The sequence below is a fragment of the Argiope bruennichi genome, chromosome 6 (genome assembly GCF_947563725.1).
Source record: "Argiope bruennichi chromosome 6, qqArgBrue1.1, whole genome shotgun sequence".
In the NCBI taxonomy this organism is placed as follows: Eukaryota; Metazoa; Arthropoda; class Arachnida; order Araneae; family Araneidae; genus Argiope; species Argiope bruennichi.
The window spans coordinates 85845909-85868189 of NC_079156.1; the positions used below are offsets into that span (position 1 = coordinate 85845909).

At 25.0% G+C, this 22281-nt stretch overlaps 1 protein-coding gene across 1 annotated transcript; it reads right to left on the bottom strand.

Moving 5' to 3' along the window:
* Nucleotides 1-6221: 6221 nt before the first annotated feature.
* Nucleotides 6222-21718, bottom strand: LOC129972704 (XK-related protein 4-like). Its single transcript, XM_056086932.1, has 5 exons — nt 21134-21718; nt 19857-20074; nt 15522-15807; nt 12768-12999; nt 6222-11651 (listed from the first exon to the last, which is right to left on the bottom strand). Exons 1-5 carry the CDS (start codon nt 21583-21585, stop codon nt 11499-11501), a joined length of 1341 nt encoding a protein of 446 aa, XP_055942907.1. The 5' UTR covers nt 21586-21718; the 3' UTR covers nt 6222-11498.
* Nucleotides 21719-22281: the final 563 nt, after the last annotated feature.

Genomic DNA, 22281 nt, shown 5'->3' on the forward strand with positions numbered 1-22281 from the left:
TGGTGCGGTGCGAAAGTTCGGAGAGGTTATGCCAGCTCAGGTGTCATCCTTGTCATCTGACCATGCTTCAAAATTACGAGTTTCGTCCCAAAATAGCCCTAGTGTTGCTTTAAAACGGGATGCTAATATAACTAACTAATATCAATGGCTATGTACTCGAACTTATTCAAATCAAGGCCCGTTTAAATTTCAAAACAATTTTTAAAGAAATGTTTTTGTGTCCAAATTCGTTTACAAATCAATAGTATAATACATTTTTTTTTTTTTTTTTTTTTTTGCAATTAGCTGTCTGGACTTGGCAAATTGTGTATTAGAATATGTAGATTATGTTAAAAGAAAGTTCTATAATTTTTTTAGCATTTTCTTTAAGGCTAAAATTTTAATTTAAATGTAAAATTACTTTAACATTGAAATTTTTGGTATGCGAGTTACTGAATCCAATTAAATGTTTAAAGTGTTATTAAATAATTAATTAAGACTTACTTATTGTAATAGTTGTTTCTTAACTGCTTATATAAAAATGAAATGAATTTTTTTTTTTTTTTTTTTTTTTTTTTAGCTTTAGAAATTAAAACTTCTTTTCGAAGAATAAGAGTCCAAAACTTCACTGCCTAATAGAGCCCGTAAGGCTTAATTCAGTTCAGTTCTGTTTGCCAAGTAACTTATCAAATGAAATAACCAAATTAAAAAGATAATCCTACAATAATCCATATTACAAATTTAAAATACGAAAACGTCGAATGTCGTGTAAATTCGACAAAACATCTTATTAATAAAAAAAAAAAAACACTTATATACAACTTTAATTATGCATTACTCTTTGACTGCCTTACGTTGTACAAAATGCTTTATCACTAATGGTTGCTGTTGGTATATCAAATTTTCGTATGCTTTGCTATGTATGATATTGAACATATGGCAAATGGATATAAAAATTTCAGCAAACAAAAATTATCCATCCCCATTCTTGTTGAATATAAATTATATTACTAAACAAATTAAAAAAATACTTACCAAAATTTTGATATTTTCTTGTTTTAAAAAATAAGTCTGTCACAATTAAAAACCAAACAAATAATTTGGAAATATCGTGATTTTATAGGAATTGGGCTGAAGTAAATGACTAAAAATAAGACATATTAATCTGTTCGAAACAAATAATTTAATATTAAATTCTTTCGGAAGCAGTAGTAATACTTCCTCATGTTAGACAGTCGAACACAATATAAGCTTAATCAGTGTGCAAACGATTCATTAAAAGCGATTCATTTGCAGACGATTTATTCTTGAAAACGTGGAAATCACCTGCTAAAATCATCAAAAATGGCGATATTTAAAACTTAATAACTTTGAGTTGAGTGAGTTTCAATCGTAAAAGAGAGAAGCCAAGTGTTTCACACACATTTTAGACACTAGTAAGATTGTCTAAAATGTGCACGAAGAATATTTTTATAAATATGTGTTATTGAACCGGAAAACAATATAGAAATTTAGATTTTGCAATTTTTTTCATTATTACTTTTGTAGTACTTTTTGTAGAACTTAAAAGAGCGATTCTGTAATTTCATGTCTTCTAACTAGGAAATATATGTCTATGTCTAGTGGTTTAAAAATTAGTTATTGGACCATAATTAAAATGGTCACTGACCAATTCCAATATAACGAAGATTTTGCAATTGCGAATATTTTTGCAATGTCAACGAGTTTATGTTAAAGATACAAAATATCTACTATGTTTACAATGAATAAAAATTAAATATTTTTTGCTGTAAAAACAAAAACAAAAAATATTAATGGGGAATATATATATGTGTGTGTGTAATGATATCTCAAAATCTAATTAATTTCTTCATTTTTATTTTAATTTAGCTCATATTAACTTCATTCTAAAATGTTCTCTTATTTTCTAATCCAATTTTCACTTTTTATTTAATTAATTCTACACGCTCTCTATAAAAGGCTGATCTCAAACATTTTCTCACGCTCAAGTGAAGGGATAAAAATCCTTAATACGTACAATATTCTTTCAGATACCTAAGATTCCCTTTCCTAAGTCGACATGCGTCAAAGAAATTCCTATGAAAATCTCATAGTAAAGTCACTGAAGGGAAAAATTTTGCTTTCTTCTGCTCTTGTGCTGCGATTTAGATTGATGTATTTTTTTACCACTTATCCTTTGTACGTAAATTATGCCGTGGTGACACACACACACACACACACATTTGCTTTTCAGAAATATGCCATTGAGCTTAACAAAGGGGCTTCAACAGAAAAAGACGGCATAAATGAAAATATCAAGAATAGTTTCTCAGTAAAAAGATTTGTTGGAAATATTTTACAGCAATGGGATTTTTGGTTCCTCAAAAACCTCAGTTTTAAAAAAAAATGCTGTATTGCAGAGTTTTGCCCATCAATAGCCAAAGTGGTGCCAAAGCAATCTACAAACAATAAATTTTTATAAAAACAGTTCTAAATGAAAAGGAGAAAAAAGAAGTGATTAGTAGAATATTTTTTTTAAGCATTGTTTATAGTATACATTTATAATGATTGTCACAGTAGAACATGAATCATGGTATAGAGTTTATCATAGTAGTTAGTACATGAATCATGGTATAGAGTTTATCATAGTAGTTAGTACATGAATCATGGTATAGAGTTTATCATAGTAGTTAGTACATGAATCATGGTATAGAGTTTATCATAGTAGTTAGAACATGAATCACAGTATAGAGATAGTCATAGTAGCACATGACTCATGGTACGTTTATTTACATTACCATATTGTTTTGAAACAACAAAGAATTATTTTGGGATGAATCTAGAGAAGTCAATTTGGACTTGAACCGCGATCAAATGACGTAAACCATACCTGAACCACCATTCCTTATCGAAGCTTTCATTCAACACTTGTGGGAGGATATCTAACCTCCGATATAAGATTTAACATGCACCGGGTGGAATATATGATATATCTGCAGTTATATCCGTATCTCGATACAACTACAGCTGTACAGAACTGTATCTAGATACAGCTATATCTGTATCTCAATATAGATACAAATATGATGTATTTTCAATAAAAGAGATCATTTTAATTGCTACAAAAATATTTTATTTCAAAAACATTAAAAAGCAAAAATATTCTTTTATGTTCATGAAAATTTACAATAACAATATATTCTTTTAAGGAAAACAAGCTTTATACATTTTGTTTGTCATATTAGGAACAACTTGTAACAAGCATCCATAACAATACAAAGCTATCTACATGCCTATTAAACCTCAAAACATCACAAATTCACCAGCTACAAAAATAATCTTTATTAACTAAAAATGCACTGATACCATAAAATAGTTTTACTAACAACAAGAAACAGAAGAGTATAGAAAAGATTTCTTTAGGAAATGTATCATGACATTTCACAAGGAACGCTTCTTTAATTTTAAGTAGCTGCATTTATAAAAGATTTCGCATAGAACATTGATACATTACTCTGAGGGAAAGGTCAAGTAAATAAGAAATTAAAAACTTTTCATTAGTAAATTTATAAAATGGCTTTCATTTTCAAAATATAATTCAAGATTATAAATGGCGTTTAAATACAAATTTAAGTACTTTATAATGGTGCGTAAAAATTACAATTCTTCTTTCTTCTAAACACTCTTCTAAATATAAATGGACTCATCAGTTTTCATATAAAACAGTTTAAAGTGATTCACATAGTGTATTTATATGTTGTATCACTATCATTTGCACACACTTTTATTTTTGAACAATCTTTGTTCATATTATCAAAAATAAATTAAGAAAATGTGGAAGCACCATTTATATATGCATTTAAAAATAAATAGAACATTAAAACAAGTGAGTTTTTTCAAGAGTATACTGCATAATTTTACTTGATTTATAAATTTAACAACAACATTTAATAATTCATACCATGTGTTGCATAATTCATCTAGAAACTGGAAATAATGAAAGGGCATTTATATTATGAGATATTTGTTTTGAAAAGGACAGGATATAAAGTTTTCTTTAATTTTAAACAGATTAAAAAAATCTTATAAATATAAAATTTTATAAATATAGAATATCCAATAAAAGAAGATTTTAGTAATTTCAAAATACACAATAAATAAGTTGCTGTTCTAAAAGGAAATCAATGATATAACTTTTCCTTTAAAAAAAAAAAAAAAAGATTCCATCACCAATTTTCCAAGCATTTAAGTCAGGAATTATCAACCACTGTCCTAATAAATATAGGAAAAGTGTAATGTAAAATATCTTATGGTTAAGTAAATAATCTTCAAAATGAAACTGAATCAAATTTATATCTGGAATACAAAAACAACAAATGATAGCAACTACCAACTTAAATAACAATATCACAGACAAATGGATTTAATGACATTTTTCCTTTTTTAATCTCTTTAATGATCCCAACACATTCTGTCTGTTATGACAGACACTGTGAAATTGTCTATCTTAAAGGCTGATGGTTTAATCACAAAATTATCACAGCACTTTGGTCCTACTGGGAAAAATGCAGCAATTTTATCTATCATAGTTGAAAGACAGAATACAAAAGATGTATGAATTTAATTGCTGCTAAACAATAACAACAAATTACATACATATTATCAAATTATATGAAACATCTGTTCCAAGATCGATTATCTATTCCTGATAGAAAGACTTTAATCTATAAATTTACCTAGGACAATAGAACTCAATTTTAGAAAAACAAACAAACAAAAAACAGCAATAGTAGGATTAATCAACCAGCATAAATTTGTCTCTATGATATCCCTTTGGGTAATGTTCTGAGGTGGCACATTCGAAAACAGTGCTATTTTTTGCAAAATTGATTTCTTTATGTAGTCTGACAAGATGTATACTTTCCAGATCTCTAATTGGCAGTGAGAATTATCTAATTCATCAGGAATAAAATTTCCTTTTGCTCATACTAGCAGTTACATAAATGATCTTCAAAAATATGAAAATTTCATTTTCTTTTATATGCTCAAATTAGCAAAAGGTATGTTGCATATAAAGTAAGACTGCAAAAATATTGAACCGACAGTAGAATGCTTCCTTTGTTCAATCAACCAATCTTATGATATTTTTCCTTACCTTTAAATATATATATATATTCAGCATTTGTTCAAATGTTTTGGAAAAGTGGGTCCACTGCATATAAAATAGAAAGATTTTTTTTTTTAAATGGGACATTAATTGTAATATCCATGAAACTTTCAAGATGAACATAATAATAAGTGATTATCTATAAATAATTTAAAGTAGTTATGCATAAAACTTGCAATTTATATTTGTTTTGTTTTTTAATCATTATCATAAAGATTATACAAATACATATAAATGGTGCTTAAAGAGATTTTTTTTTTTTAATTTTTACTTCATATTTATCACTTCTTATGATACATCACAGAATTTGTTAAACATAAAAACTTCAATGAGATGCTTAATAATGGGATACATACAAAAAATGAAATGAATTTAAGTCATATCTCAGCATCAGAATAAAATGACAAAAATTTAAGCATATTAAAATAATAACTTTCTCAAAAAATTTATGTGCAAATTGAAAAAAAATAAAATAATAATATGGTGTAAACTCAAAAACTAATAAGAAGAAATTAGTGACAATTTTTCAAAAACAGTTGATAATGTAATAAAACAAAAATAAAGAAGTATATAATAATTAAATTTTTGGTAACAATAACATATCTAATGTCACAATTCATTATATTTAATTTTAATGTTTAATATGGTTCATAGTTTAAAAAATAATTTTTAGCAAAGATTCTAATATTTTCAAACATATACAGTAATGAAATGGCTAAATCAATATAGCAAAGCAGAAATAATAAAGTGTTTTAGTAAGAAATAATGCAACAGAGAATTTAAAACAATTGAGTTATATAATGCATTAAAACTAAAATGAATGGAAAATGAATAATGTATTTATACTATTTTAAAAATGATTATATTTTCAGTTAGAAACATTTAAAAATGAAATGTGGAAATATATTCAATTAAAACTAAATTTCAAAATTAGTATCTCTGCAATGGAAATTGTTTATTGATTTAAAATAATATAATTCAGCATATATCTTTAATTTTCATTGAAAATAAAGAAAAAAAAATGTGAATATATATATAACAAACTAAAATATAGTCAGAGTTGAAATAATGGAAATGTTTAGTTAAAAATCATTAAGCTACATACAAAATTTTGTTTCTTCCAATTCTTTAATAATCTCAGAATATAATATGTATACTTAACTATTTTAACCTTCAAAAGATTAAATTTCTTGAATTAAATAAATATCTTAAACTCTACAGGAGCATTACTGTTTCAAATTATTATTTGATTATATATTTTTATTTTATAAAATAAAATTGAATTCATTTTCCTTAAATTTTTGAATAATACAGGATAAATAAATTTTTCCTGTAGATTAATTTTTTCCCCACCTAAAATAATTTTAATTTAAAGAAAAATTGAATATACATACATGTGCCAGTATCCTTAAGGAAGTTGAAACAAGTGCATCAAGATTCTTAAGTAATTAAATAACACAAGAATACATAATTCTTTCACAAAAAAATAACACTACAGATTGTCAGTGCTTTACAAAATGTAGAGAAAATGTATACAGCTCAAGTAATAATGATATACAAATTCATAATAATAATGAACTTCAGCTTACACAATGGTATTCAAGTATATTTACAAGTCACAAATGAAATAAGGGTAAAGGATAAAAATATCAGATCTCTACAATACTACAGACACAGAAATAACACATTTTCTTCCATAAAATGGACAATTTATATGAATTATCAAATAACAAAATGGATATATTAAGTACAAAATTTTCCGATTCTCAGATACTCAACAGAAAATTAATAACCACGAGATAAAAAAAAAACTTGTTATTACAGGTTTTTGATTTATGGTTTAAGAAAAATATATAATCATCAAAATGTAATATAAAAATGCCAACACAATCATCTGAAATATAAATGAAATTAATCAATATTAAACTTAATATTTATAATATCACTACTTTAATAATGCTGATATAATGCATGCTCATGCAAGTTTGTTTTTTTTTAAATTTTTTATTGCTAATCAGTTTTAGTTTTGTTATTAAAAGAAAGGTTCTTCCCCTTGAAAGATACCTTTCAATAGTTACATTATTCTTTTTGTATATATTATTTTGTTTTATAATTATTTATGGCTAAGAATTATCCCTGATGTTTTATTTGTAATCACATCACTGAATGTATATCAAGATGTAACTTATACTCTTGAAATATATATCAAGATGTAACTTATACTCTTGAAATATATATTAAGATTCATATTATACTCTTGATGTATATCAAGAATATAATATGAAACTAAAATTTATTTTAATTGAATGCACTCTTTCTAAAGATTTCATATATTTCTAACTCAAGGATCAATATGTTAAAATCTACTTATAATAAAATTAATATATTTTGAAATAAGTATGGGTTAGTAGTAAGTATTATAAGATAATGTATAATTTTTATCAGTACTTATACACTACTGGAAAAAATATAAGCATTTAATATAAAAATAGGGCAGAAATTGAATAATTTCAAAAATACTGAGTATAATATATACACAGTTTTTATTTAAGAAACTGATATTTCTAAGAAATATTTTATATAATTTTTAAGCATATTCATTATGTTTATACTTGTTATAATTAATGCTTATAATGCAATTTTTATAAATAAATTAATCTTTATCAATGCTTTTAGAAATTAAATCTGAAATATATAAAAATCTCTAACCATGGAAGAAAGGCAATTATAAGGCAAATTATATTACTAATATATTTTTAGAATAAATGCAGTTTATTGCCATAACATTATAAATTAATTACTGCATGTTCAATAATTGAATTCATTCAATAATTGAAGTTTTAACAAACATATGAAAGAAATGAAATTTTGTCATCTTGGGTACATTAATCATACCATTTCTTCAACCACTCATAAGTTAACCTCACAAAGACTGATAATAAACATTTAACACTTTAACAAAATTTTTTATAAGATATAAATATTTTATACAACTTTTGATTTTGATCATGGAATACTAACAGTTTCTTTTGAGAAAACACTATTTACATTTATTACTAACAAACATTCTATCAAATCAATCACAGAATTTTTCATTACGAGTTCCAACTACTCATAAGTGCTTGGTGAGGAATGATGATAAAAAATGAGGTAAATCACAGCATTTAAAATTCTGAAGTGAGAATAGTTTGATAAGCTATGTTTTACATTGACCAGAGGAAATAAAAGAAATATTTCTGAATTAGTTATTATGATGCTTAATGTATAGTTTTAGGAACTACCACTTTATTATAGAAAAATATATTTTTCTAGTAACTATACTGACCAAAAATATAATTTTTTTAAAAACAATTTGGCAGCTAAAGGTATATATATAAATAATTTTCATTTATATTTCTTATTTCTGGCAGGCAACATACATCATTTTTAGTAATATCTAATGTTAAATATATATATAATAGCTTACAATATTAAGATATCTTATTCAAATATTTACATAAACAAAATATATGTAACACATTTGTGTTAACAGACATTTGTGTAATACACATGTGCCAAGATATAATAAACTATACATATCACTGATTTTCAAAATATATCAGTAAAAATACATTTTCCTAGGCAATAAATAATTAAATTATTCATTGCATTTAAAAATTTTCAGTAGAAAGTGCTTTTAAACAATCTTACATATGATATAGCATAAAACAAAGCACATTGTAGGAGTTTAGAATGATCAATAACAGAGCTTTTTAAACATTTATAATTAAATCTTCTCTTTATTGTGAAAGAATTCCACTTTATTTACACACAAAAAAATTGCATGCAACCTCAGGCATACATATATGAAAACAATATTCTAACACAGCATTCATTAACTAATTATAAAAGTATTATTTATACAAACTTATTTACAATCTGTTAATGAATTGCCTCAAATCAATATATTAAGGAATATAATAAGTTAATAAATTGCACCAAATCATTGAATACCAATATTGATGAATATACAATATATTAATGAATTGAACTGATTTTTTTAATTACTTTTGTTTTCTAATATTTTGTTGTCAATACTTTTATGATTCCACTTAGAATCAGAACTCACAGTTTAAAAAGCTCTGTTCAAAAATAAAAGATAATGACCTACTATTATTATGCATTTGAATTTTATAGAATTCCTTTTTATCTATATAACAAAATATTACAGCATTTATAAAACTTATCATTTACAAAACTCAAAATCAAAGGATGACATTTTTTATTTATGCTGTGCTTAATATACTTAAACCTAAAATTTGTCAACTTGGCAAAAATTAGAAGAAAAAAAAAGTATTTTTACTGGTTTTACGAAACAGATCAAATTAAAGTAGTTTCAGAATTAAAATAATTTTTATCTATACTTTGATTTAGTCTACTTTAAACTTAATTTCTAAGTAGTTTTTACTTAATTTCTTAAACACATGACAATAACATCAAAATTTGCAAAATATCTGAATGGAACAGAGTTTAAAAAGTACTTCAGCCTAATTTTATATGGATATCTTTTGATAATATATATACAAAAAGGTAATATGTAAAATTGTATTCTTAAAATTAAATTAAAAATTCAATTTCTACTGTGCATTTTTTATGCTCTCTCAAATATTTATTTAATTATATGTTAATGTGTTACTCAACAATAATTAAATTGAACAAAGTTGGCTGTAACTTCGTTAACCCATTTACTAGCAGCAAAAATGGCACTTGTAGTATTTAAAAAAAACAAAGCTCTTGAGTATTTATACAAGGATTCATCATTTAATTAGATGAAATTTCTGTCAGACAGTTTTTTATTTTTTTTAAAATACTACTATCATCAATGATAACTTCAGTTAAATAGTAACATATTGTTATGCCCAGTTAAATAATTCTGAATATACTATAAATGTAACATGAAATAATCACAATAAATGAAGAGAATCTAATTTATAGTGTTAATAATTGATATTCTGAGTAATGAAGAGTGATAAACATATAGTTGTTTAACTCGAAGGAGTTGTTACAGTATATTCGAAGTTTTCATTCTGTGGTTAGAGTATGTATGAGTGTGGAAGGGGTTAAACAGGGTACCAAGTTAGGGGTAAGCAAAAGTAATACTGACAATAGTAAACATCAAAACAATAAGCAATTAAAATATTAGAAAAAGAGGAAATAATTACAGAATTTTGTTTCCCTAAGTTCATTTGAAAGTCATATATGCCCTACAAAAATCTACTGGTTAGCAGTAAGAGTATTTTTAAAAAAAATCAATGTTCAATAAAATACTTTTAACAAATATAGAACTTGTAAAAAGATAATATTTTTATCTTATATGGATATATATTAATAACAAGTATCACAGTAATCTTGAGACAGCATCAGATATTATATTATATTATATACCTGTCTTTACTTGAATGTAATTTTATAAAACTATGATTTGAAAACATGGACTTGTTTTATCACTATAAAACAAGTTCATGGACTGCATTGAAATTGTCCTCCTTTAGAACAGCTGATTATTATTAGCTTTCCACCATAGTTAATGCAAAACATTTTTTAATGCTGATAATATGTTAGGATGGAGAATTGATAATGATAGAATACAATAAAAAAATAAAGCCTAAAAATGTTTCAAAAGAGAAGCTGAGATATTTGATTGCCACATTAACTCAAACCTTTAACATTATTAATAAAACTTTAAATTATGATTGCAAGAGGCAATATAAAAGAAGGTGGTATTCAAAAAGTATTCATGAAGTACAGGAGAAAATAGAGGTGGTTATTAAAGGTCAGCTATAGTTCTTTTTAGACACTACTAACTACAGTTATCATTGACAATAGTTTATTATAATGTATCTCACTTTTATAAAGTTAAAATGAAATGAGCAAAAAAAAAAAAAAAAAATGATTAAACAAACAAAACACATAACTGAGGCTGAATACTGAAGTTTAACAGATATTCTACAACATAAAATTTGACATTTGTTGTGTTAAAGTTTTTCAGACATAAAAGAGGGACTTTATAATCATGCTCAAAATGCACGTGCAAGAATGTAATCAACTGCTCTTGATTATAAAATTAGTGTACACGTACCTCAAACACAGCTCAAATAAAAAGTACTAACTACAATGATAAATTTTAAAAACATTATTATGTGCTACGATAATGGACAAACATTTATAAACAACTGCACTAGTTCACTCTGTAATTTAAAGAATCTATGTAGCAAAATAAACAGATAGCAAAATATAAATTCCCATGTAAGAAAAACAATACAAAAATTTAAGCAAATAGTTTTTCACAATATATTAAGATAAATTGAACACCTTAAAGTTTATGTTCTTGAACCTCATTTGGCGGTGCCCCATTCACTGTGTTTGTAATTCCACCACACATTTGGATAGCAGTTGGTTTAGTTTTTATCCAATGGTCCCACACAGATATATTTTTGGTAGGATGCAAGAGAAGATAATATATAATCTGCAAAAGACAAATATATAATTTACACTAACAGGACTATGCAAATATTTTATAAACCAAAAGCCTTGAATTAAGGATAAGTTTTAATCAATCTATAAGTTTGAATTAAGGTAAATTCTCAGAATCTCACTGGATGTTATTATGAATGTTTCAAATGAAATAATAAATTTTGTTTAAAATCATTTTCATGAATTTTTAGTATATTTTACAAAATAAATTCAATAACAAAATGAATTTGCTGAAGTAGGTAAGAAATATCTAAGAGTTTGAAAGTTTTCATTTCAAATGCATTCATTGTAATCAGCAGTTATAAAGCAAAATTATCGACTTTTTATACGCTATGTGTTAAAATATACAATATATATAATAAGCCAATAAAGCGGATAGCTAAGTTTCTGATTTTGTTTTATTCTCTTTATTTTTATCTGTTAATTTACAAATTTCTATAATATAAATTTTCTGTATAACAAAGCTTTTAAGTGTATCAATGAGATAGGTTATTTAGAGGTTTAACAGTGTTTTCTTAATCATACTTTGCCATTGTGTTCAAGATATATTGCATATTAAAGAGGAAATAATTGAATCCCAATAATTCAAAAGTAAAACACCAATTCATGAAGGTTAATATTATAAGTTTGATTTCTGTTGGTATTATTAACAGTAGTAGCTTTTAATCTTTAAGTGCATTTAAATATACTGATTTTAAATTTCATGAATGGGAACATGAAATCCACAAGTAAATAAGAGTTCTGGTTTAGGACTGGAAATTACACCAAAGTGTATGAAACTAGTTATGAAAAATCTGAAGACATTTTAATGCACAATATAGTAATCATCACAATATAGTATAGTAGTATTAAATCATGATGTAATATTTAAATATGTAAAAATTTAACAAATTATTATTTTTTTTTATATTTTCATATATCTTAAATTGCTTCTTTTAAAATTCACTCCTGACTGCACAGTTGCCCCCAAAAAAGAAATTAGAAGCTATAAATAGTTAAAAATCATCTCATTAAGACAATTTTTTAAATTCAAGTTCATTATCCTGTAATGTTTAAATTAGACAAAGAAAATTGTCACAAAAACAAAACAGTGAAAATGTATACATACCATAATAACTAAACCTAAGACAAAACTTAAAAATTGCATAAACATGGCAGGATATTTGTAAGCAACATGGGCTGGACAGTAAATAAACCAGGCACACATTAAGGCAGAGTTTTCTAAGAAGGTCACTGTATAGTAAAATGTGAATCTGCGGCGAGTTGGACTATCTTTGGGATTGAAGTAGCAAAATATAAAAATTATCCCAAGCACAACATTGTAAAAAAATTCTCCACATCTACAAAAGAAACATAAGGAAAGATATAAGTTAAAAAAATACTGAAATTATCTAAACAAACAATATGCCAAAAGGAAAAATTTTATTTTAATCACATACTTTAATGAAGTCTAAAAAAAAAAAAAACAATCTTTTACAAGTAATATGAAATAAATTAATGAATATTTTACATATGCATTATATAGGTGTAATTTTAATATACAGAATACAACAATCTGACATATTTCTGAATTTATGATATAAAATTTTAAATATGTGAATGAATACCTTTAATAAATATATATTGATTTTTAATACTATAACATAACAAACAAATATATACCTCAATCAGCTTTTGTTGAAACTTCTATAATTTCAGCCTTTTATATTTTGTATACTTATTTTTCTGGACATTTCTTGGATGGGTTACTTTAATAACTAACATTCAATTGAAATGACCATGTATGTTAAATAAATGGAAATAAAATTGAAAAGTTTAAAACATCTTTCTTATAAAATGAATTAAAAAAAATGTGAATATATTGAGACCGTCATCTTTAACAAATGATATTTTCAATATATAAGAACTCAAGAAGGTTCTATCATTTATTTCAAGTAAAAGGTGTGTGTTGTTGTTTAGAGAGAAGAATTCTCTTAATTTTTCAACAAACTAAGTAGTTTGTCTTGCAAATAAACTAAAATTAACTCAAAGTAATTTCAAATAAAAAATGGATTTTATTTTTTAAAAAAAGACTTATGATCAATATGAATCAATCTAATATTAAACGTATATTGTGGCTATTAAAAATGCATAAACTGAATAGAAAATTCATCTAAAAGAATGACTATTTTTAAAGGTAGACAAAACATTTTAAATACAGTATATCAAAATAGATACAAATAAAGTAAACACAAGGTCTAAAGAGTATATATTATTTTCATTTGGTTATATCAGCCACAGCAATCAATGGATACTTTAAAATTAGCAATTATTTTCTATAAAACTACTTTGTTATGCTATAAATTTTATTTCAAATAATGAATAAATATTATCAGCATGGCATAGTAAACAATATTGTTATTAGTGGTACATCAGACTCCTTTATAAAACTAGGAACAATCTAAAATTAAACATTTTTAGAAATAGATGCTACTGTAAAAAGGAACACACACAAACAAAATAAATACTGTTATATTTTAGCCATAGACTTGATGATGATGCCGTGTTCGCGTTACCACGGAAAGGGGGTGCAGTAGCTTCTGACGGTAAAGACCTCTGAGCACTCGAGTGCAGAAGTCTGACTTCTGACAGAAGTCTGAAGATGAAACTCACACATTCACTTGCAAACCCCTTTCCACAGGAGGGCACATTCACACACCTCACAGATGAAGAACAACCATGTCCAAACCGGGATGCCCAGATTACGGAGAAGATGCATTACCCCTATGCAAGGACGCTGGTTGCCATATGCTTAATATAACATATAGTTTGTTAAATCAGAACATGTTTAGTTTTTCATTGCTGACTGTACATATTTGATACAGCTTTCAATATTGAGCATGAATTCAAAAAATGGCAATGCATTCATTATTTGTAACAAGCACAAAATTTTTCATTTATTTCCTACTTATTGCCTTAAGGAAACCAACTGGTTTGCCAGGAATATTGATTTAATTTGATTTCAAATAAATAGCTTAAATATATCTGACATAAATTATCTGACATTAAATTATAGCATTAAATTATGTGACATAAAGCTGCATTATTTTGTCTTACTTAAGTTCCGTTTATTGTATACATGACTATTTCTAATGACGATAGTCCCAAAACAGCACTAAAAAACAAATATCTGGTTCATCTAGCTTCTAAATTTCATATTATAAATTCATTTTTTTTTATTTATTTTGTAAATTACATTATTATTAAACAGAAACTTTCTTCTTTAGCTTTCAATAATGGAATAAAATCATGTGATCAAATAGTACATAAAAAATGAATATAGTTTTTATGGTATAGTATAACTATTTTTGAAAATTAGAAAATAAAAATATTTTTTAAAAATTGCTAAATTTCAGAAAAAATAAATATGAAAATGAAATAAAGTAAAAGACAATAAATATTTATTATGTAAAATAAAAGGCAATAAAAATTTTGAAAGGCAATTTTTAAAATTTTGGAAAGATGCAAAATTAATTTCTATGAAAAAATATTTTTGGAAAATATCACAGAAAAATGCCAAAATTCAGCTTAATTTTCAATTAATTTAAGTTTAAAAAAAATCCTAAGTGAATACTTTTACCCTCCAAGTATATAGCCTCAATTTTAGTAATTGTAGGTCATACGGTCTGGCCTGTAGAGTGCCAATACACACACATTCATCTTCAATAGTAGTAAAGAGGTATTTTAATAACATACTTTATAAAGAACATTCTAAGTAATTTCATGAAAGTAAAGAATACACACTAAAATATCAAATAATAACACTAAATTAATTAACAAAATAAATTTTGTATAAGCAAACTAACAGAATGATGATACTCACTTATTATCACAGAATTCTGTGTCCATGAAACGTATCCAAACAAACATAACTCCATAGCGGACGGCACAAACAATAAAAAAGTAATTTGGGAAAATTGATGCAAAAAGACCAAGAGCAAGCACTCGAGATGCAATGTCAAAAAATCTCCATATGACCTGGACAATGGATCCACATAAAGTCATGTTCTTCTTTTCTTCCAGTGAATAACGTAAGGCACGTTGATAAGAAGCCAAAGCCCAAGCCATGGACAGAAGAGATGAAAACATTGATATCAGTTGAATCACCTCTGCAAGAGTATAAATTTATGTAATTTAATTAAACCAGAATTTATTTACATCTGGAATTTTAAAATTTTTCCAATGAAGAGAATTTTTCAAGGGAAAATTTTTTGCTATATTTGAAATTAGAAAGTATATATAAAAATGTAACATTAAATAATGAAAGTACAATTAAAAATAAGTATAACAAGAATGTAAAGTTACAATAACTTTCTATTTTATTCTTACTTATAAATTTTACCTGCATCTAATATATTCCTTTTTTTTTTTTTTTTGCTTTAAGAAATTGTATGTTTTTTTTTCAAACTCTTAAATTATCCATCAGTCAAACTTTAAAATCAAATTGTCATTTTTTTTTTTTTACATTTATTTATTTTTGATGTGCTGGAACAAATTTGGAAGTAATCTTTATTTTTTTGACATTTTATAACATTTAAAATTATTATTTAACAAAAAGCTTGTTTTAAAAAATCACTTTTAGCTGACTTTTTAAATAACTTTTCTATAACCGCTCCCACATCTCAATTTTTTTTCTTTAAAATTTTATTTTATTTCAGAGTTGCCTTAATTTAGTTCCTTTAAATGTTATCTAATAATGATAATAATTTTAAATGTTATTTTAATTAAAGGGGATTTGATTTACTAAAATCTTTGCTTTAAATTAAGTCAGTATAAAGTAGATTAATCTCAAACAGTATACATATATTGATTATGAAAGAAAACTTAACATTTTGCAAAGATAATTAAAAGGAAACAAATCCTTATCAACAAGTCAAAATTTAAAAAATAATTGAATCAGTTTTATGCTGCAGCTTTGCATTATTAAACTTACAATGCAGTTTGATTTCCCACATTTCAAAAAGATAAAGTGTTAAAAATTGATTAAATACTCAAGAGAACATTAACAAATTATAATATTGAATTATATTAAAGTATGATATTCAGTTAAAAAAGCATTAATTTAAAATATTTGACTTTTAAGAGAAACGTATATTTACATCTATTCATTTATTTGTATTACAATAAACTAATTTGTTCTTCACTGGAATAATATACATATAATATAACAAAGAAATTTTAAAAAAATGTATTAGAATAATACCACTAATTTAAAAATAAAACAAACAGCAATGAATTTATTAAAATATAAAAAGAGTGTTATACAGCGGAAGTTGTTTTAAAAACAAAATGACCAATAAACATTAGAAATAATATATTGAAGGAAAAAAGTAATTAAATTATTTGATTAAAAATGAAAATTGAAAGTCATAAAAAAGACATTTTTATTTAGAATCAGATTTTAGTAAACTTACATATAAAGAATCTTGTTCTATGATTGATTTTAGATAATGAACTTTTTTATTTCCTTAAGAAATTTGGTACATTTATTTATTATATTTGTGCATGTCACCAAAAATTAAATATAATTATTGCTGCTGAAAAAAGATCTAATACCTTAATTAGACAATCAACAATTACTAAGTAAATAATGCTTGCTTCATTATGAATACAGAATTGAAATACTCTGAGTTTAGAATAAATAAAAAATAATTAAATGAATCCAAATGAAGCAATAATTCATATGAAAAATAATGACAATAATTGAAATACAATAAATCTTAAAGCATTATTTACTGCTTACCCAAACTTTTTATGGACAGTGACTTGATGATTATAATAATATGCTTGAAACAAGTATTTTTTTTAGTCCAGTAAATGGTAAATAAGCATTACTTTCCTTTCTAAATAAATTCATAGTGACAGAAACTAGCTGCTCTTGATGCCATAAATTAATAATTAAAACATTTTATATGTATTTTAATATTAATTATGTTAAATCAAATCATAAAAAAATCAGTTTTTAAATACATTAGAAAATATATTTGTGTGATATGACCTTTTCATTTATCTTTTCTAAATTTATTTGTAACTGACTAATATTCCAAACAACTATTTTAAATCTAAAATATATTCAAAAACAAAATATTCTATAATATAGACATAGGTAAAAGAGATTTTATAATGAAAAATAAATTTAGAGTTTTTTTTTATATGTAGTTTTATGATAAGAATATAATAACCTGATCAGAATAAGGTATTCTTCTCTCTACCCAAAATATTTGTTCTTTGAAAATGTTGGAAAAGAAATAAAATTTTAGCAAAGCAATTGCCAACACTGATATAAAAAAAGTAATACTGGGAGTTTCCTTTCCAAATAAACTTTCAGTAAATATGTACATATAATCATTAATAATAATGAAGATGAATGTATGTCCATCTTTGTGTGTGTTGCCACAGTTCAGTCAGACTCTTAGACCTAGTCTACAGAACTACCAAATTTGGCTCAAATATAATTTGGATTGTAGGAATGTGTCCATCAGAGTGATCTTTTTGAAATTCTATTTATTAATAATTTAAAAAAAATTTTGACATTTTTTCACCATAATTCTGAAATTATTATAGCACAAAAATGATTTTTCCATCATGTTAAAACTCAAATTATCATTTCAACAATACCCATTTATTTAGAGCATAACTTTTTAAAATCTATTTCAGTTTACTTAAAAAAATATTTGAAATATATTAAACAACAATATATTCAATGTTGAAAAGAAATTTAAACTGTTTTTATTGTTGCTTGCAATTTTACCAGTGATTTTTCTTCTATTATTTAAAATGAAGATATGGCTTTTGATAATATTTTTACATGATGGCTAGGTTTCTATTAAAAATATGACTACAATTTATATTTTTAAAACTTTTTTGTTGTACTTGCAACTAAGGCTACAAAATTCACAATTAAGGTATCGTGATTTATTTTTTTAAAGTCAATTTTTAAACATTGTGGCTTTTTAGCATCATACAACTGGTAGCATAAAATATATTATCATTCTTCTTCACCTAAAAATTGCTTTTTTATTGTCATGCATTGAATTTCTTTTTGTTTTGTTGAATCAGAGCAATTTTTATTGAACAATTTTCTGAGATATTACCAAAATTAAGAAAAATATTCCATAATATATATAAAACTTCAATGCTATACAATTTTGCTTTCTGTCTTTATATTTTAAATAAATAAAAAAAATTACTTTCAGAAAGTAAGTTTTTTCATTTGTTAAAGTTTAATCACTTCCAGTTAAAATTAAATTCAAATTTTGAGTCAAATGACAGAAAATTAAAATGATGTATAGACAATGAACAAAATGTATAAGGTTTCTAAAATAGTACTTGTCTATCAAAATGTGAAGTTTAAAAATAATTTGTTAAGAAATCAATTAAGAGCAAGCTACATAAAATAAAACTAAAAATTCAAGCTACCATTAATCCTACCAAATCAGCTAGCTGATAGTCAAAGGCCAGTATAAAATAATATAGTACAAAGTTTCACAATTCAAATTCTCTAAACAGTCAAATCAGCGTTTTCTGTTTTTAAATTCAATTTGAAAGTATTTATATACAAATAAAAAAATTCTAATGATAAAATATTCTCAAAATTTGATTAAATAAAAAAAAAAGTACCCCCCCACCCTTAAAAGCTACTTTCAAACCTTAACGCTATTAGATGAAAAATATTTCAGCACTTGTATGGTTATATAATACATGTAAAATCTAGCCAGTACTCAAAATATAGGTAAATAATTATTAGATACTGATACAATAGGCCTATTGTTCTCAGTTCACTGACTGTAGCTGAATTATAAATATTATATTTCCAGTATTTCTATAATCAGAAATCCATTGAGAGTAAAACTTGATAGATTATTGAGAATTCAATGCTCTTACTTCAATCTAATCATGTTTTTTCAATTAAATTTAAAAATATAAGTTTTCAATTATTTTTTAAGACAGATGAATTAATACATCACTTCTGATAATAATAAATAGTTTAGAAGTTTCTAAACGTAAATTAGATGTATTTTATTAATTGTTCGTGTAAGTGTGTGTACATTTTTAGAACATTCTAATTAATTCCAAAGAAAAATCTTAACATTTTCTTTTTATTTATCAATTTTTTTCAGTCTAAATATTGATAAGGTTAACATAAATAAAAAATTACCTGTCCAGGTATAAAAATCAGGTGAATCAGCTTGGGCTATAGCATATATATACAACTGAAGAACAAGTTGAGGTGCAGCTTCCATAAAACACTCGAAAAGACGCAGCAGAGTGGCATCTGCATCTTCATATATCATTTGCTTATAAAAATCTACTTGATCTTGAACTTTTGATCTGCTGCGGTTACTTTTTAATCCAAAGTAAAGAGAATCTATATACCTGAAAGATAAGAGAAAAGATATTTAATACAATGATAAACAATATTTAATATAATAATAATATATTTAAAAAAATCATAATAAAAGAACAAAACCATCTGGAGTAATAAAAAAAAAAACTTTTAAACAAATATTATCATTTAACTTTCAAATTATGATTAATGAAGAATTATGTTGAAATTTTTATAAAGGAGATCAATGTCATTTAACTACATTCATATGAAATCATTCATAATTGTTTTTACAAATATTAGCATAAAAAATGAACAGCATAATGAAATGACTTTTTTTTAATAACATAAATGAATCATAATACTGAAGAATATACTGGACTTTGAGCAGTGATTTGTTATGATTCAGATGACTCTTTCAATCATAATGCCCAATATTTCTTAGTGACCATTTTATATATATATATATATATATATTTCAGATGCAATAATGAACAATACATGATTTTAATTTGTTAATTAGTAAATGCTATTCTTTAGTTAATTGTGCTTATATATGCATTCTAAATTATTTATTTGCTATTAGATCATATAAATTATATACTGATTAATTAAAAGACATATAATAACCAGACATTGCAATGTTTACTGAAAAATATAACAAGTACTTTAAAAAGTCAAAACTTTCATCTATTACTCCTCCAAATTCAACAAATTTAATCATAATAATCTATTTATAGAAGGCAGAATTTAAGATTTGAGTAAATAAGCAATGAATAAGAAGTATACAGAATATAAAATTGAATCAGGAAAATTAATGGACGCATGGATAAAGTCTATTAGAATTAGTAGGATGAGCAAAAAGTACTATTCAATGCATTTTTAACAGTATTCTCTTTTTCTAAAATCAATAGAGATTAGCACTTATTTAATAATTATTACAGAAGAATTATTTGCGACTAAAAAAGAATGTCCATTTGTTTGAAAAATCTCTACACAATTATTACAATTCAAACTATGCATATTTAAATACGTCCTGTTTTTAGAAATAATTTTTAACAATCATTCTGAAAATAAACAAAAAAATGTACACTAATACAATTACATACCTTAATAGGGGACCCATTTGTAGCACCAAGAAAACAATTCTTAAAATCCATCGTGTTGTAGAAACTGGAGGTAACCTCTTTTCATCTGCATCTACAAGGTACCATCGAAGACTAAAACCTGTCATCGATAGAGAAGGCACAGCAATAAAACACACCGTTAGAGCAAACCACCATTCGTTCCCATTATTATAATGTACAACAGCAACGAGTACATCAAACGCTACATCCAAAAAGAAGCTGCATATTGAGATAATAATGCCCAAGATATCCAACAATGAAAAGTTTAAATTTTTTGGTAAGGCATCTGTGGTGTCGTAACCTTTGATTTTGATTTTCTTTAAAATGGGACCTGAATTTCGGCCCAGTTTTGGATTTCGTCCATCCAAGTCAGAGTCGTCTGGAGAGTCAGTTGCAGAATCATCACCTCGAGGCTTGTTTTTTGTTACCGGCATAGTTAAACTTCGTTAGAAACTTGAGAAAAAACATTTAGTGAAGACGTAACATGACTGAAAAGTTTAGGAAGGGAAACAAGGGAGATAAAAGTGACAACATAAGGGGAAAGCGAAAGTAAATGGGGAAATACACACAGGAAATTAAAATGTAAACACAAAGTAGAGATGAGTTGTTTATATTCTATGAGTTGTTTTCAAAATTTCATTGTTGTGAATTTAATGAATGGAGGCTACAGAAAAACCATGCACACAATACAAATATATTAATATGCTATACAATTTTCAAATATCAAAATTCAGTTTCAGATAGACACTTCTAAATTGTTGTTAAATAAAGTATCCGATGTTTTATTTCTACAAACTATCATGCTTATGAAGAAAAAAAAAGTGATATTTTTGGATTATTCTTACTCACTCATTTTGATTTCTTGTAACGAAATATTCAAACTATAAGTTTTGTAATCATCAAAAAATTAAAATTAAAAAAATTCGAACACGAGTTTTTCACGAATCTTCTCATTTCAGACCTTCCTAAATCTGAAAAACGCATTTTTGGAATTACGTTCTGTGTCTGTCTGTTTATAAACACATGATAGCTTTTAAAAAGATCTGAGCTAGACAGATAAATTGAAATATAGTCTTTGTACCAAATTTGTAGATTCCTGTCAAAGTTTGAATGAAATCCATTATTCAGAA

Excerpts from the sequence above, each read along its gene's own strand:
- LOC129972704 (XM_056086932.1), bottom strand. The coding sequence starts at position 21,585 with ATGCCGGTAACAAAAAACAAGCCTCGAGGTGATGATTCTGCAACTGAC. Across the intron at positions 15,808-19,856 it reads TGATTTTTATACCTGGACAG|AGGTGATTCAACTGATATCA; the intron begins GTAATTTTTTAT and ends ATACTCTTGCAG. Across the intron at positions 11,652-12,767 it reads TCTTAGGTTTAGTTATTATG|ATTATATATTATCTTCTCTT; the intron begins GTATGTATACAT and ends TGTCTTTTGCAG.